The 19,326-nt window shown below is 36.6% G+C and overlaps 1 protein-coding gene across 1 annotated transcript in view; it reads left to right on the top strand.

The window, feature by feature from the left end:
• The first annotated feature begins 577 nt into the window (after positions 1-577).
• LOC132901024 (uncharacterized) overlaps positions 578-19,326 on the top strand; it is a 58,756-nt gene continuing 40,007 nt past the window's right edge. Inside the window, exons 1-2 of the mRNA XM_060943436.1 lie at positions 578-1,024; positions 1,906-2,094. Of these exons, the coding sequence (XP_060799419.1) occupies positions 578-1,024; positions 1,906-2,094 (636 nt within the window). The remainder of the gene's footprint in view (positions 1,025-1,905; positions 2,095-19,326) is intronic.

Below are 19,326 nucleotides of genomic sequence, written 5' to 3'. Positions count from 1 at the left end.
ACAAGATCAGTAGGCCCCCAATGGAGCGGGTACGTTTCCAGGCTTGCCGAGGTGTTGAGCGGGAGGACAAGATCAGTAGGCCCCCAATGGAGTGGGTACGTTTCCAGGCTTGCCGAGGTGTTGAGCGGGAGCACAAGATCAGTAGGCCCCCAATGGAGTGGGTACGTTTCCAGGCTTGCCGAGGTGTTGAGCGGGAGCACAAGATCAGTAGGCCCCAATGGAGCGAGGACGCTTCCAGGCTTGCCGAGGTGTTGAGGAGGAACGCCCGACAGGGGGACTGAGCGCGTGTTTTTGGAGCAGCGTCTGTGAGACTGTGCAGTAGTGTTTTAAGAAGAAATTTTGATGCAACTGCTGGATGGTGGAAAAGGTGGTTTTGCCATAATCTGGATTGTGACTGAATCAGAATGGCTAGTAGTAGTGGAGGACTTTCTGAGGAGGAAGATACGGACCTTGAATGGACAAGAGTAGTAAAAAATAGGAAGGAGGAGGAAGGAAGGAAAGGAAAAATAACAGTGACAACACCAGGCAAACGAGCACTTGAAGAGGATGAGGAATGAAGTGAAGCAGGTAAAAAATAATGAAGGAAGAATTTAAGATTATTCTTAAGTTTAAAGCAGGAGATGAGGTATCGTCTGTAAGTCCAATTGCCTTGACAAATGGACTGAGAAAAGCCATTGGGGATCTAGAGATAGCCGAGGTGTTAAGAGATGGCAGTTTGCTGGTGAAATGCAAAAATGCTGAACAGAGAAATAAAGCGTTTAAACTACAAACAGTGTGTAAGAAAGAAATAGCAGAAAGAAGAGTGATTGGTGAGAAAAACAGAGTTAGGGGAGTGATATCAGGAATCCCCCGAGGAGAAAATCTGGATGAACTGAAGGAAATGCTTAAAGGAGGAACAATAACAGGAATTAGACGGCTACAAGCAATTAGGAATGGGGAAAGAGAAGATAGTCCATTTGTGTTACTGGAGTTCAAAGATGACGTTCTTACAGGAAAGGTGATGGTTGGATATATGAGCTTCTGTGTAAGAGCATATGTTCCTCCTCCCCTTAGATGCTATCAGTGTCAGAGGTATGGCCACATTGCTAGTGTGTGTAAGGGAAAGCAGAGATGTGGATGATGTGGAGGGGAGCATGCATATGGAGAATGTGGGAGGAATAGTGAAGTAAAATGTAACTGCGGAGGAAATCACACAGCAGGATATGGAGGATGCACAGTGAGGAAACAGGCAGTTGAGATTCAGCAAGTAAGAACAGAATGGAGAGTAACTTATGCAGAGGCAGTAAAGATTGTGAATGTAGGGGAAAAATGAAAGTATAATCCAAAATAAACAGGCAAGCAAAGACAGAGGGTTGTCAGATAACTACAAGCAGGAATCACAACGGACAGATTGGTTCTGTCTCTGGCCTGTGTTATCAACTGCTCAGAACAAGCAAAGACTAAAACTGAAAAAATCTAAATTATAGTGAAGGCAGCAGCAAAGTTCCTGAACACAAAGGACTTATCTTGGGAAAAAATATGTGCAGATCTTAGTCAAGGGGAAGGGACAGCAGAGGGAAGTCATCAAATCATACCATCATGCTTATTCTTCAGTGGAATGCTTGAAGTCTGATAACAAATGGGCAAGAGTGTCAAGGTTACATCAATTCATTAAAAACAAAACCAGATGTTAAATACATACAGGAAACATGGCTCAAACCACTTCTAGACTTGAATATTAAAGGATATCATAGCATACACAAAGATAGGGTCAATGGAAATGGTGGAGGATGTGCAACATTTATCAGACAAGGTATGAAATACAGACAGCTAATGGCATTACAAGAGTTAGAAATAGTAGTGATTGAAGTATGGACTAGAGAAGGAAGTATGAAAATTATAAACTTCTATAACCCATGTAAACAGTTTGAGAAAGGAAAATTAGAATCAATTTTGGAGCGCTGGAGAGGGAAAGTAGTCTGGGGTGGAGACTTCAATGCACACAGCACAATATGGGGGAACCAAGAAGACCCAAATGGAGACATTATAGAAGAAATAATGGATGAAAAGGAATTGGTGTGCTTAAATGATGGTTCAGGCACAAGGGTGAATGTGGTGAGAGGAACAGAATCAGCAATCGATATCACACTGGTTTCACAATTGCTGGCTGTAAAAAGTAGATGGATGACACTGAAAGGAAGTACTCTAGGAAGTGATCACTACCCAATATTTGTTAATATAGGAATAGAATATGATATAAAATGAGATTGTAACCCACCTTAAAATTGGTTACTAAAGGCAATTCCAATATAAGTTGTGCCAAAGTATTTTAAGAAAAAAAAAAACAACTAAGAAGGAACCAGAAGGAAACAAATTTAATTGCAAATATTTTATTTGTATTTCATTATCTTGTTGTCTAGTTAGAAGTAAACATTTTCTGGAAGTTTTTTACTTTGATGTAACTTCCTGTAAGGGGGACTTTTTTTCCTTCTCATTCTCCGATCCACTCAAGACACATGTAAGAAGCGCAGCTGAAGCATACTGATCTGTAAAGAAAAGTAAAGTGGAAACTTTCGGTTATTTCGAAGCAGATTGACTGAAAATAGGTTTATTTTTCAAGACTGTATCACTATTGGCTGTTCCGAAGCTTGAAGCATATTTTTTTTGGTGTTGTTACTCGAGAATCCGGTGAGTAGTATGATGTCCGCAAGCAATGCAAGATGACTGGTCTGTGTGAAATGATATGGGCATATTAATGTTTGGTCTGTGTGTCATGATATGGGCGTATTAATGTTTGGTCTGTGTGTAATGATATGGGTGTATTAATGGTTGGTCTGTGTGTAATGATATGGGCATATTAATGTTTGGTCTGTGTGTCATGATATGGGCGTATTAATGTTTGGTCTGTGTGTAATGATATGGGTGTATTAATGGTTGGTCTGTGTGTAATGATATGGGCGTATTAATGTTTGGTCTGTGTGTAATGATATGGGTGTATTAATGTTTGGTCTGTGTGTAATGATATGGGCATATTAATATTTGGTCTGTGTGTAATGATATGGGTGTATTAATGTTTGGTCTGTGTGTAATGATATGGGTGTATTAATGGTTGGTCTGTGTGTAATGATATGGGCGTATTAATGTTTGGTCTGTGTGTAATGATATGGGTGTATTAATGTTTGGTCTGTGTGTAATGATATGGGCATATTAATATTTGGTCTGTGCGTAGCTAATGATATGGGCGTATTAATGTTTGGTCTGTGTGTAATGATATGGGCGTATTAATGTTTGGTCTGTGTGTAATGATATGGGTGTATTAATGTTTGGTCTGTGCGTAGCTAATGATACGGGCATATTAATGTTTGGTCTGTGTGTAATGATATGGGTGTATTAATGTTTGGTCTGTGTGTAATGATATGGGTGTATTAATGTTTGGTCTGTGTGTAATGATATGGGCGTATTAATGTTTGGTCTGTGTGTAATGATATGGGTGTATTAATGTTTGGTCTGTGTGTAATGATATGGGTGTATTAATGTTTGGTCTGTGTGTAATGATATGGGCGTATTAATGTTTGGTCTGTGTGTAATGATATGGGTGTATTAATGTTTGGTCTGTGTGTAATGATATGGGTGTATTAATGTTTGGTCTGTGTGTAATGATATGGGTGTATTAATGTTTGGTCTGTGTGTAATGATATGGGCGTATTAATGTTTGGTCTGTGTGTAATGATATGGGTGTATTAATGTTTGGTCTGTGTGTAATGATATGGGTGTATTAATGTTTGGTCTGTGTGTAATGATATGGGTGTATTAATGTTTGGTCTGTGCGTAGCTAATGATACGGGCGTATTAATGTTTGGTCTGTGCGTAATGATATGGGCGTATTAATGTTTGGTCTGTGTGTAATGATATGGGCGTATTAATGGTTGGTCTGTGTGTAATGATATGGGTGTATTAATGTTTGGCCTGTGTGTAATGATATGGGTGTATTAATGTTTGGTCTGTGTGTAATGATATGGGCGTATTAATGTTTGGTCTGTGTGTAATGATATGGGTGTATTAATGTTTGGTCTGTGTGTAATGACATGGGTGTATTAATGTTTGGTCTGTGCGTAGCTAATGATACGGGCATATTAATGTTTGGTCTGTGTGTAATGATATGGGTGTATTAATGTTTGGTCTGTGTGTAATGATATGGGTGTATTAATGTTTGGTCTGTGTGTAATGATATGGGTGTATTAATGTTTGGTCTGTGTGTAATGATATGGGTGTATTAATGTTTGGTCTGTGTGTAATGATATGGGTGTATTAATGTTTGGTCTGTGCGTAGCTAATGATACGGGCATATTAATGTTTGGTCTGTGTGTAATGATATGGGTGTATTAATGTTTGGTCTGTGTGTAATGATATGGGTGTATTAATGTTTGGTCTGTGTGTAATGATATGGGTGTATTAATGTTTGGTCTGTGTGTAATGATATGGGCGTATTAATGTTTGGTCTGTGTGTAATGATATGGGTGTATTAATGTTTGGTCTGTGTGTAATGATATGGGTGTATTAATGTTTGGTCTGTGTGTAATGATATGGGCGTATTAATGTTTGGTCTGTGCGTAGCTAATGATACGGGCATATTAATGTTTGGTCTGTGTGTAATGATATGGGTGTATTGATGTTTGGTCTGTGTGTAATGATATGGGTGTATTAATGTTTGGTCTGTGTGTAATGATATGGGTGTATTAATGTTTGGTCTGTGCGTAGCTAATGATACGGGCATATTAATGTTTGGTCTGTGTGTAATGATATGGGTGTATTAATGTTTGGTCTGTGTGTAATGATATGGGTGTATTAATGTTTGGTCTGTGTGTAATGATATGGGTGTATTAATGTTTGGTCTGTGTGTAATGATATGGGCGTATTAATGTTTGGTCTGTGTGTAATGATATGGGTGTATTAATGTTTGGTCTGTGTGTAATGATATGGGTGTATTAATGTTTGGTCTGTGTGTAATGATATGGGCGTATTAATGTTTGGTCTGTGTGTAATGATATGGGTGTATTAATGTTTGGTCTGTGTGTAATGATATGGGTGTATTAATGTTTGGTCTGTGTGTAATGATATGGGTGTATTAATGTTTGGTCTGTGTGTAATGATATGGGCGTATTAATGTTTGGTCTGTGTGTAATGATATGGGTGTATTAATGTTTGGTCTGTGTGTAATGATATGGGTGTATTAATGTTTGGTCTGTGTGTAATGATATGGGTGTATTAATGTTTGGTCTGTGCGTAGCTAATGATACGGGCGTATTAATGTTTGGTCTGTGCGTAATGATATGGGCGTATTAATGTTTGGTCTGTGTGTAATGATATGGGCGTATTAATGGTTGGTCTGTGTGTAATGATATGGGTGTATTAATGTTTGGCCTGTGTGTAATGATATGGGTGTATTAATGTTTGGTCTGTGTGTAATGATATGGGCGTATTAATGTTTGGTCTGTGTGTAATGATATGGGTGTATTAATGTTTGGTCTGTGTGTAATGATATGGGTGTATTAATGTTTGGTCTGGGTGTAATGATATGGGCGTATTAATGTTTGGTCTGTGTGTAATGATATGGGCGTATTAATGGTTGGTCTGTGTGTAATGATATGGGTGTATTAATGTTTGGTCTGTGTGTAATGATATGGGTGTATTAATGTTTGGTCTGTGTGTAATGATATGGGCATATTAATGTTTGGTCTGTGTGTAATGATATGGGTTTATTAATGTTTGGTCTGTGTGTAATGATATGGGCGTATTAATGTTTGGTCTCTGTGTAATGATATGGGCGTATTAATGTTTGGTCTGTGTGTAATGATATGGGCGTATTAATGTTTGGTCTGTATGTAATGATATGGGCGTATTAATGTTTGGTCTGTGTGTAATGATATGGGCGTATTAATGTTTGGTCTGTGTGTAATGATATGGGCGTATTAATGTTTGGTCTGTGTGCAATGATATGGGTGTATTAATGGTTGGTCTGTGTGCAATGATATGGGTGTATTAATGGTTGGTCTGTGTGTAATGATATGGGTGTATTAATGTTTGGTCTGTGTGTAATGATATGGGTGTATTAATGATTGATCTGTGCGTAATGATATGGGTGTATTAATGTTTGGTCTGTGTGTAATGATATGGGTGTATTAATGTTTGGTCTGTGTGTAATGATATGGGTGTATTTATGTTTGGTCTGTGTGTAATGATATGGGTGTATTAATGATTGATCTGTGCGTAATGATATGGGTGTATTAATGTTTGGTCTGTGCGTAATGATATGGGTGTATTAATGTTTGGTCTGTGTGTAATGATATGGGTGTATTTATGTTTGGTCTGTGTGTAATGATATGGGTGTATTTATGTTTGGTCTGTGTGTAATGATATGGGTGTATTAATGTTTGGTCTGTGCATAATGATATGGGTGTATTAATGTTTGGTCTGTGTGTAATGATATGGGTGTATTTATGTTTGGTCTGTGTGTAATGATATAGGTGTATTTATGTTTGGTCTGTGTGTAATGATATGGGTGTATTTATGTTTGGTCTGTGTGTAATGATATAGGTGTATTTATGTTTGGTCTGTGTGTAATGATATGGGCGTATTAATGTTTGGTCTGTGTGTAATGATATGGGCGTATTAATGTTTGGTCTGTGCGTAATGATATGGGCGTATTAATGTTTGGTCTGTGTGTAATGATATGGGTGTATTAATGTTTTGTCTGTGTGTAATGATATGGGCATATTAATATTTAGTCTGTGTGTAATGATATGGGTGTATTAATGTTTGGTATGTGTGTAATGATATGGGTGTATTTATGTTTGGTCTGTGTGTAATGATATAGGTGTATTTATGTTTGGTCTGTGTGTAATGATATGGGCGTATTAATGTTTGGTCTGTGTGTAATGATATGGGCGTATTAATGTTTGGTCTGTGCGTAATGATATGGGCGTATTAATGTTTGGTCTGTGTGTAATGATATGGGCGTATTAATGTTTGGTCTGTGTGTAATGATATGGGCGTATTAATGTTTGGTCTGTGCGTAATGATATGGGCGTATTAATGTTTGGTCTGTGCGTAATGATATGGGCGTATTAATGTTTGGTCTGTGTGTAATGATATGGGTGTATTAATGTTTGGTCTGTGTGTAATGATATGGGCGTATTAATGTTTGGTCTGTGCGTAATGATATGGGCGTATTAATGTTTGGTCTGTGCGTAATGATATGGGCGTATTAATGTTTGGTCTGTGTGTAATGATATGGGTGTATTAATGTTTGGTCTGTGTGTAATGATATGGGCGTATTAATGTTTGGTCTGTGTGTAATGATATGGGTGTATTAATGTTTGGTCTGTGTGTAATGATATAGGTGTATTTATGTTTGGTCTGTGTGTAATGATATGGGCGTATTAATGTTTGGTCTGTGCGTAATGATATGGGCGTATTAATGTTTGGTCTGTGTGTAATGATATGGGTGTATTAATGTTTTGTCTGTGTGTAATGATATGGGCATATTAATATTTAGTCTGTGTGTAATGATATGGGTGTATTAATGTTTGGTATGTGTGTAATGACATGGGCATATTAATATTTGGTCTGTGCGTAGCTAATGATATGGGCATATTAATGTTTGGTCTGTGTGTAATGATATGGGCGTATTAATGTTTGGTCTGTGTGTAATGATATGGGTGTATTAATGTTTGGTCTGTGTGTAATGATATGGGTGTATTAATGGTTGGTCTGTGTGCAATGATATGGGTGTATTAATGTTTGGTCTGTGTGTAATGATATGGGTGTATTAATGTTTGGTCTGTGTGTAATGATATGGGTGTATTAATGTTTGGTCTGTGTGTAATGATATGGGTGTATTAATGTTTGGTCTGTGCGTAGCTAATGATACGGGCATATTAATGTTTGGTCTGTGTGTAATGATATGGGTGTATTAATGTTTGGTCTGTGTGTAATGATATGGGTGTATTAATGTTTGGTCTGTGTGTAATGATATGGGTGTATTAATGTTTGGTCTGTGTGTAATGATATGGGCGTATTAATGTTTGGTCTGTGTGTAATGATATGGGTGTATTAATGTTTGGTCTGTGTGTAATGATATGGGTGTATTAATGTTTGGTCTGTGTGTAATGATATGGGCGTATTAATGTTTGGTCTGTGCGTAGCTAATGATACGGGCATATTAATGTTTGGTCTGTGTGTAATGATATGGGTGTATTGATGTTTGGTCTGTGTGTAATGATATGGGTGTATTAATGTTTGGTCTGTGTGTAATGATATGGGTGTATTAATGTTTGGTCTGTGCGTAGCTAATGATACGGGCATATTAATGTTTGGTCTGTGTGTAATGATATGGGTGTATTAATGTTTGGTCTGTGTGTAATGATATGGGTGTATTAATGTTTGGTCTGTGTGTAATGATATGGGTGTATTAATGTTTGGTCTGTGTGTAATGATATGGGCGTATTAATGTTTGGTCTGTGTGTAATGATATGGGTGTATTAATGTTTGGTCTGTGTGTAATGATATGGGTGTATTAATGTTTGGTCTGTGTGTAATGATATGGGCGTATTAATGTTTGGTCTGTGTGTAATGATATGGGTGTATTAATGTTTGGTCTGTGTGTAATGATATGGGTGTATTAATGTTTGGTCTGTGTGTAATGATATGGGTGTATTAATGTTTGGTCTGTGTGTAATGATATGGGCGTATTAATGTTTGGTCTGTGTGTAATGATATGGGTGTATTAATGTTTGGTCTGTGTGTAATGATATGGGTGTATTAATGTTTGGTCTGTGTGTAATGATATGGGTGTATTAATGTTTGGTCTGTGCGTAGCTAATGATACGGGCGTATTAATGTTTGGTCTGTGCGTAATGATATGGGCGTATTAATGTTTGGTCTGTGTGTAATGATATGGGCGTATTAATGGTTGGTCTGTGTGTAATGATATGGGTGTATTAATGTTTGGCCTGTGTGTAATGATATGGGTGTATTAATGTTTGGTCTGTGTGTAATGATATGGGCGTATTAATGTTTGGTCTGTGTGTAATGATATGGGTGTATTAATGTTTGGTCTGTGTGTAATGATATGGGTGTATTAATGTTTGGTCTGGGTGTAATGATATGGGCGTATTAATGTTTGGTCTGTGTGTAATGATATGGGCGTATTAATGGTTGGTCTGTGTGTAATGATATGGGTGTATTAATGTTTGGTCTGTGTGTAATGATATGGGTGTATTAATGTTTGGTCTGTGTGTAATGATATGGGCATATTAATGTTTGGTCTGTGTGTAATGATATGGGTTTATTAATGTTTGGTCTGTGTGTAATGATATGGGCGTATTAATGTTTGGTCTCTGTGTAATGATATGGGCGTATTAATGTTTGGTCTGTGTGTAATGATATGGGCGTATTAATGTTTGGTCTGTATGTAATGATATGGGCGTATTAATGTTTGGTCTGTGTGTAATGATATGGGCGTATTAATGTTTGGTCTGTGTGTAATGATATGGGCGTATTAATGTTTGGTCTGTGTGCAATGATATGGGTGTATTAATGGTTGGTCTGTGTGCAATGATATGGGTGTATTAATGGTTGGTCTGTGTGTAATGATATGGGTGTATTAATGTTTGGTCTGTGTGTAATGATATGGGTGTATTAATGATTGATCTGTGCGTAATGATATGGGTGTATTAATGTTTGGTCTGTGTGTAATGATATGGGTGTATTAATGTTTGGTCTGTGTGTAATGATATGGGTGTATTTATGTTTGGTCTGTGTGTAATGATATGGGTGTATTAATGATTGATCTGTGCGTAATGATATGGGTGTATTAATGTTTGGTCTGTGCGTAATGATATGGGTGTATTAATGTTTGGTCTGTGTGTAATGATATGGGTGTATTTATGTTTGGTCTGTGTGTAATGATATGGGTGTATTTATGTTTGGTCTGTGTGTAATGATATGGGTGTATTAATGTTTGGTCTGTGCATAATGATATGGGTGTATTAATGTTTGGTCTGTGTGTAATGATATGGGTGTATTTATGTTTGGTCTGTGTGTAATGATATAGGTGTATTTATGTTTGGTCTGTGTGTAATGATATGGGTGTATTTATGTTTGGTCTGTGTGTAATGATATAGGTGTATTTATGTTTGGTCTGTGTGTAATGATATGGGCGTATTAATGTTTGGTCTGTGTGTAATGATATGGGCGTATTAATGTTTGGTCTGTGCGTAATGATATGGGCGTATTAATGTTTGGTCTGTGTGTAATGATATGGGTGTATTAATGTTTTGTCTGTGTGTAATGATATGGGCATATTAATATTTAGTCTGTGTGTAATGATATGGGTGTATTAATGTTTGGTATGTGTGTAATGATATGGGTGTATTTATGTTTGGTCTGTGTGTAATGATATAGGTGTATTTATGTTTGGTCTGTGTGTAATGATATGGGCGTATTAATGTTTGGTCTGTGTGTAATGATATGGGCGTATTAATGTTTGGTCTGTGCGTAATGATATGGGCGTATTAATGTTTGGTCTGTGTGTAATGATATGGGCGTATTAATGTTTGGTCTGTGTGTAATGATATGGGCGTATTAATGTTTGGTCTGTGCGTAATGATATGGGCGTATTAATGTTTGGTCTGTGCGTAATGATATGGGCGTATTAATGTTTGGTCTGTGTGTAATGATATGGGTGTATTAATGTTTGGTCTGTGTGTAATGATATGGGCGTATTAATGTTTGGTCTGTGCGTAATGATATGGGCGTATTAATGTTTGGTCTGTGCGTAATGATATGGGCGTATTAATGTTTGGTCTGTGTGTAATGATATGGGTGTATTAATGTTTGGTCTGTGTGTAATGATATGGGCGTATTAATGTTTGGTCTGTGTGTAATGATATGGGTGTATTAATGTTTGGTCTGTGTGTAATGATATAGGTGTATTTATGTTTGGTCTGTGTGTAATGATATGGGCGTATTAATGTTTGGTCTGTGCGTAATGATATGGGCGTATTAATGTTTGGTCTGTGTGTAATGATATGGGTGTATTAATGTTTTGTCTGTGTGTAATGATATGGGCATATTAATATTTAGTCTGTGTGTAATGATATGGGTGTATTAATGTTTGGTATGTGTGTAATGACATGGGCATATTAATATTTGGTCTGTGCGTAGCTAATGATATGGGCATATTAATGTTTGGTCTGTGTGTAATGATATGGGCGTATTAATGTTTGGTCTGTGTGTAATGATATGGGTGTATTAATGTTTGGTCTGTGTGTAATGATATGGGTGTATTAATGGTTGGTCTGTGTGCAATGATATGGGTGTATTAATGTTTGGTCTGTGTGTAATGATATGGGTGTATTAATGTTTGGTCTGTGTGTAATGATATGGGTGTATTAATGTTTGGTCTGTGCATAATGATATGGGTGTATTAATGTTTGGTCTGTGTGTAATGATATGGGTGTATTTATGTTTGGTCTGTGTGTAATGATATGGGTGTATTTATGTTTGGTCTGTGTGTAATGATATGGGTGTATTAATGTTTGGTCTGTGCATAATGATATGGGTGTATTAATGTTTGGTCTGTGTGTAATGATATGGGTGTATTTATGTTTGGTCTGTGTGTAATGATATGGGTGTATTTATGTTTGGTCTGTGTGTAATGATATGGGTGTATTTATGTTTGGTCTGTGTGTAATGATATGGGTGTATTAATGTTTGGTCTGTGCGTAATGATATGGGCGTATTAATGTTTGGTCTGTGTGTAATGATATGGGTGTATTAATGTTTGGTCTGTGTGTAATGATATGGGCGTATTAATGTTTGGTCTGTGCGTAATGATAAGGGTGTATTAATGTTTGGTCTGTGTGTAATGATATGGGTGTATTAATGTTTGGTCTGTGCGTAATGATATGGGCGTATTAATGTTTGGTCTGTGTGTAATGATATGGGTGTATTAATGTTTTGTCTGTGTGTAATGATATGGGCATATTAATATTTAGTCTGTGCGTAGCTAATGATATGGGCGTATTAATGTTTGGTCTGTGCGTAATGATATGGGCTTATTAATGTTTGGTCTGTGTGTAATGATATGGGTGTATTAATGTTTGGTCTGTGTGTAATGATATGGGTGTATTAATGTTTGGTCTGTGCGTAGCTAATGATACGGGCATATTAATGTTTGGTCTGTGTGTAATGATATGGGTGTATTAATGTTTGGTCTGTGTGTAATGATATGGGTGTATTAATGTTTGGTCTGTGTGTAATGATATGGGCGTATTAATGTTTGGTCTGTGTGTAATGATATGGGTGTATTAATGTTTGGTCTGTGTGTAATGATATGGGTGTATTAATGTTTGGTCTGTGTGTAATGATATGGGTGTATTAATGTTTGGTCTGTGCGTAGCTAATGATACGGGCGTATTAATGTTTGGTCTGTGCGTAATGATATGGGCGTATTAATGTTTGGTCTGTGTGTAATGATATGGGCGTATTAATGGTTGGTCTGTGTGTAATGATATGGGTGTATTAATGTTTGGTCTGTGTGTAATGATATGGGTGTATTAATGTTTGGTCTGTGTGTAATGATATGGGCGTATTAATGTTTGGTCTGTGTGTAATGATATGGGTGTATTAATGTTTGGTCTGTGTGTAATGATATGGGTGTATTAATGTTTGGTCTGGGTGTAATGATATGGGCGTATTAATGTTTGGTCTGTGTGTAATGATATGGGCGTATTAATGGTTGGTCTGTGTGTAATGATATGGGTGTATTAATGTTTGGTCTGTGTGTAATGATATGGGTGTATTAATGTTTGGTCTGTGTGTAATGATATGGGCGTATTAATGTTTGGTCTGTGTGTAATGATATGGGCGTATTAATGTTTGGTCTGTATGTAATGATATGGGCGTATTAATGTTTGGTCTGTGTGTAATGATATGGGCGTATTAATGTTTGGTCTGTGTGTAATGATATGGGCGTATTAATGTTTGGTCTGTGTGTAATGATATGGGCGTATTAATGTTTGGTCTGTATGTAATGTTATGGGCGTATTAATGTTTGGTCTGTGTGTAATGATATGGGTGTATTAATGGTTGGTCTGTGTGTAATGATATGGGTGTATTAATGTTTGGTCTGTGTGTAATGATATGGGCGTATTAATGTTTGGTCTGTGTGTAATGATATGGGCGTATTAATGTTTGGTCTGTGTGTAATGATATGGGTGTATTAATGGTTGGTCTGTGTGCAATGATATGGGTGTATTAATGGTTGGTCTGTGTGTAATGATATGGGTGTATTAATGTTTGGTCTGTGTGTAATGATATGGGTGTATTAATGTTTGGTCTGTGTGTAATGATATGGGTGTATTTATGTTTGGTCTGTGTGTAATGATATGGGTGTATTTATGTTTGGTCTGTGTGTAATGATATGGGTGTATTAATGTTTGGTCTGTGCATAATGATATGGGTGTATTAATGTTTGGTCTGTGTGTAATGATATGGGTGTATTTATGTTTGGTCTGTGTGTAATGATATGGGTGTATTAATGTTTGGTCTGTGCGTAATGATATGGGCGTATTAATGTTTGGTCTGTGTGTAATGATATGGGTATATTAATGTTTGGTCTGTGTGTAATGATATGGGCGTATTAATGTTTGGTCTGTGCGTAATGATATGGGTGTTTTAATGTTTGTTTTGTGTGTAATGATATGGGCGTATTAATGTTTGGTCTGTGCGTAATGATATGGGCGTATTAATGTTTGGTCTGTGTGTAATGATATGGGTGTATTAATGTTTTGTCTGTGTGTAATGATATGGGCATATTAATATTTAGTCTGTGTGTAATGATATGGGTGTATTAATGTTTGGTATGTGTGTAATGACATGGGCATATTAATATTTGGTCTGTGCGTAGCTAATGATATGGGCATATTAATGTTTGGTCTGTGTGTAATGATATGGGCGTATTAATGTTTGGTCTGTGTGTAATGATATGGGTGTATTAATGTTTGGTCTGTGTGTAATGATATGGGTGTATTAATGGTTGGTCTGTGTGCACTGATATGGGTGTATTAATGTTTGGTCTGTGTGTAATGATATGGGTGTATTAATGTTTGGTCTGTGTGTAATGATATGGGTGTATTTATGTTTGGTCTGTGTGTAATGATATGGGTGTATTAATGTTTGGTCTGTGCATAATGATATGGGTGTATTAATGTTTGGTCTGTGTGTAATGATATGGGTGTATTTATGTTTGGTCTGTGTGTAATGATATGGGTGTATTTATGTTTGGTCTGTGTGTAATGATATGGGTGTATTAATGTTTGGTCTGTGCGTAATGATATGGGCGTATTAATGTTTGGTCTGTGTGTAATGATATGGGTGTATTAATGTTTGGTCTGTGTGTAATGATATGGGCGTATTAATGTTTGGTCTGTGCGTAATGATATGGGTGTATTAATGTTTGGTCTGTGTGTAATGATATGGGTGTATTAATGTTTGGTCTGTGCGTAATGATATGGGCGTATTAATGTTTGGTCTGTGTGTAATGATATGGGTGTATTAATGTTTTGTCTGTGTGTAATGATATGGGCATATTAATATTTAGTCTGTGCGTAGCTAATGATATGGGCGTATTAATGTTTGGTCTGTGTGTAATGATATGGGTGTATTAATGGTTGGTCTGTGTGTAATGATATGGGCGTATTAATGTTTGGTCTGTGTGTAATGATATGGGTGTATTAATGTTTGGTCTGTGTGTAATGATATGGGCATATTAATATTTGGTCTGTGCGTAGCTAATGATATGGGCGTATTAATGTTTGGTCTGTGTGTAATGATATGGGCGTATTAATGTTTGGTCTGTGTGTAATGATATGGGTGTATTAATGTTTGGTCTGTGTGTAATGATATGGGTGTATTAATGTTTGGTCTGTGCGTAGCTAATGATACGGGCATATTAATGTTTGGTCTGTGTGTAATGATATGGGTGTATTAATGTTTGGTCTGTGTGTAATGATATGGGTGTATTAATGTTTGGTCTGTGTGTAATGATATGGGCGTATTAATGTTTGGTCTGTGTGTAATGATATGGGTGTATTAATGTTTGGCCTGTGTGTAATGATATGGGTGTATTAATGTTTGGTCTGTGTGTAATGATATGGGTGTATTAATGTTTGGTCTGTGCGTAGCTAATGATACGGGCGTATTAATGTTTGGTCTGTGCGTAATGATATGGGTGTATTAATGTTTGGTCTGTGCATAATGATATGGGTGTATTAATGTTTGGTCTGTGTGTAATGATATGGGTGTATTTATGTTTGGTCTGTGTGTAATGATATGGGTGTATTAATGGTTGGTCTGTGTGCAATGATATGGGTGTATTAATGGTTGGTCTGTGTGTAATGATATGGGTGTATTAATGTTTGGTCTGTGTGTAATGATATGGGTGTATTAATGTTTGGTCTGTGTGTAATGATGTGGGTGTATTTATGTTTGGTCTGTGTGTAATGATATGGGTGTATTTATGTTTGGTCTGTGTGTAATGATATGGGTGTATTAATGTTTGGTCTGTGCATAATGATATGGGTGTATTAATGTTTGGTCTGTGTGTAATGATATGGGTGTATTTATGTTTGGTCTTTGTGTAATGATATAGGTGTATTTATGTTTGGTCTGTGTGTAATGATATGGGTGTATTAATTTTTGGTCTGTGCGTAATGATATGGGCGTATTAATGTTTGGTCTGTGTGTAATGATATGGGTATATTAATGTTTGGTCTGTGTGTAATGATATGGGCGTATTAATGTTTGGTCTGTGCGTAATGATATGGGTGTATTAATGTTTGTTTTGTGTGTAATGATATGGGCGTATTAATGTTTGGTCTGTGCGTAATGATATGGGCGTATTAATGTTTGGTCTGTGTGTAATGATATGGGTGTATTAATGTTTGGTCTGTGCGTAATGATATGGGCGTATTAATGTTTGGTCTGTGTGTAATGATATGGGTGTATTAATGTTTTGTCTGTGTGTAATGATATGGGCATATTTATATTTAGTCTGTGTGTAATGATATGGGTGTATTAATGTTTGGTATGTGTGTAATGACATGGGCATATTAATATTTGGTCTGTGCGTAGCTAATGATATGGGCATATTAATGTTTGGTCTGTGTGTAATGATATGGGCGTATTAATGTTTGGTCTGTGTGTAATGATATGGGTGTATTAATGTTTGGTCTGTGTGTAATGATATGGGTGTATTAATGGTTGGTCTGTGTGCAATGATATGGGTGTATTAATGTTTGGTCTGTGTGTAATGATATGGGTGTATTAATGTTTGGTCTGTGTGTAATGATATGGGTGTATTTATGTTTGGTCTGTGTGTAATGATATGGGTGTATTAATGTTTGGTCTGTGCATAATGATATGGGTGTATTAATGTTTGGTCTGTGTGTAATGATATGGGTGTATTTATGTTTGGTCTGTGTGTAATGATATGGGTGTATTTATGTTTGGTCTGTGTGTAATGATATGGGTGTATTAATGTTTGGTCTGTGCGTAATGATATGGGCGTATTAATGTTTGGTCTGTGTGTAATGATATGGGTGTATTAATGTTTGGTCTGTGTGTAATGATATGGGCGTATTAATGTTTGGTCTGTGCGTAATGATATGGGTGTATTAATGTTTGGTCTGTGTGTAATGATATGGGTGTATTAATGTTTGGTCTGTGCGTAATGATATGGGCGTATTAATGTTTGGTCTGTGTGTAATGATATGGGTGTATTAATGTTTTGTCTGTGTGTAATGATATGGGCATATTAATATTTAGTCTGTGCGTAGCTAATGATATGGGCGTATTAATGTTTGGTCTGTGCGTAATGATATGGGCGTATTAATGTTTGGTCTGTGTGTAATGATATGGGTGTATTAATGGTTGGTCTGTGTGTAATGATATGGGCGTATTAATGTTTGGTCTGTGTGTAATGATATGGGTGTATTAATGTTTGGTCTGTGTGTAATGATATGGGCATATTAATATTTGGTCTGTGCGTAGCTAATGATATGGGCGTATTAATGTTTGGTCTGTGTGTAATGATATGGGCGTATTAATGTTTGGTCTGTGTGTAATGATATGGGTGTATTAATGTTTGGTCTGTGTGTAATGATATGGGTGTATTAATGTTTGGTCTGTGTGTAATGATATGGGTGTATTAATGTTTGGTCTGTGCGTAGCTAATGATACGGGCATATTAATGTTTGGTCTGTGTGTAATGATATGGGTGGATTAATGTTTGGTCTGTGCGTAGCTAATGATACGGGCGTATTAATGTTTGGTCTGTGCGTAATGATATGGGCGTATTAATGTTTGGTCTGTGTGTAATGATATGGGCGTATTAATGGTTGGTCTGTGTGTAATGATATGGGTGTATTAATGTTTGGTCTGTGTGTAATGATATGGGTGTATTAATGTTTGGTCTGTGTGTAATGATATGGGCGTATTAATGTTTGGTCTGTGTGTAATGATATGGGTGTATTAATGTTTGGTCTGTGTGTAATGATATGGGCGTATTAATGTTTGGTCTGTGTGTAATGATATGGGTGTATTAATGTTTGGTCTGTGTGTAATGATATGGGTGTATTAATGTTTGGTCTGTGAGTAATGATATGGGTGTATTAATGTTTGGTCTGTGTGTAATGATATGGGCGTATTAATGTTTGGTCTGTGTGTAATGATATGGGCGTATTAATGGTTGGTCTGTGTGTAATGATATGGGTGTATTAATGTTTGGTCTGTGTGTAATGATATGGGTGTATTAATGTTTGGTCTGTGTGTAATGATATGGGCATATTAATGTTTGGTCTGTGTGTAATGATATGGGTTTATTAATGTTTGGTCTGTGTGTAATGATATGGGCGTATTAATGTTTGGTCTGTGTGTAATGATATGGGCGTATTAATGTTTGGTCTGTGTGTAATGATATGGGCGTATTAATGTTTGGTCTGTATGTAATGATATGGGCGTATTAATGTTTGGTCTGTGTGTAATGATATGGGCGTATTAATGTTTGGTCTGTGTGTAATGATATGGGCGTATTAATGTTTGGTCTGTGTGTAATGATATGGGCGTATTAATGTTTGGTCTGTATGTAATGATATGGGCGTATTAATGTTTGGTCTGTGTGTAATGATATGGGCGTATTAATGTTTGGTCTGTGTGTAATGATATGGGCGTATTAATGTTTGGTCTGTGTGTAATGATATGGGCGTATTAATGTTTGGTCTGTATGTAATGATATGGGCGTATTAATGTTTGGTCTGTGTGTAATGATATGGGCGTATTAATGTTTGGTCTGTGCGTAATGATATGGGTGTATTAATGATTGGTCTGTGTGTAATGCGAGTAGGACGCTTCTTTGCTTTGCTCCTGCTTTCTTAATCTTTATTTGTAAACTTTACTTTCTCATTGAATTTCCACTTTTTTTTCTTCATCTTTTTAAGCTTTTAATTTAATTTTAATTTCCACTTTTTTTTTTTTAAATGCCAGGAAGCAAAAAATCCTGCAGAAAATGCATGGAATTAGAACAGAGGATTTCTATTCTGGAATCAAAGATTAATGCTCTGCCAAATACGGATGAATTAAAAGCGATATCTCAGGAAAGGAGTACAGAAACAGTGGCTGAGAATGCAGAGATTGCGCTCCGACAGACTGAGGACATTGCAGACCAAGTGGAAGAATTCATAACTCAAGCTGTACAAAATGTGAGTACTGAAAACTGGCAAATGATGGGTGCTAAGCCTAAAAACAAAAACAGAAGAGTAATTACTTCAACACCAGCTCGTTCTACAAATTACAATAGGATCTACAATCCTATGGAAAATCCACAGCCCATAAAGCTTCAGAACAAATTTGAATGCCTCAGGGATGTGGAAGAGGATTTGTCAAGTGGACAAACACATAGTAAAAAGAGATCGCACCAGGATCGAAGAGCTGTGAGAAGAGGCAAAAAGCAGCTCGTAACACCACCTGATCCCACAACCCTTGTTCTTGGTGATTCCACTGTAAGACAGTTAAAAGGTTATGAGATGATTATTTGTTGTCTTCCAAATGCATCCATCTCTGACACCAAAGACATTTTGAAACTCATGTCCGAGCATAAAACGATTAAGCGTATCGTTGTGCATGTGGGAGCAAACGATGTTTTCAGAGAACAGCTGTTTGTCCAAGATGATTTCAGAAAACTTTTTTCTGAGCTCTATAAGACTGGAATTCAATCTTTTATCAGTG

This window comes from Neoarius graeffei, chromosome 16 (assembly GCF_027579695.1).
Source record: "Neoarius graeffei isolate fNeoGra1 chromosome 16, fNeoGra1.pri, whole genome shotgun sequence".
Taxonomy (NCBI): Eukaryota; Metazoa; Chordata; class Actinopteri; order Siluriformes; family Ariidae; genus Neoarius; species Neoarius graeffei.
The sequence above is the reverse complement of the archived record's forward strand: the minus strand, read 5'-3'. Positions and strand labels throughout refer to the sequence as shown.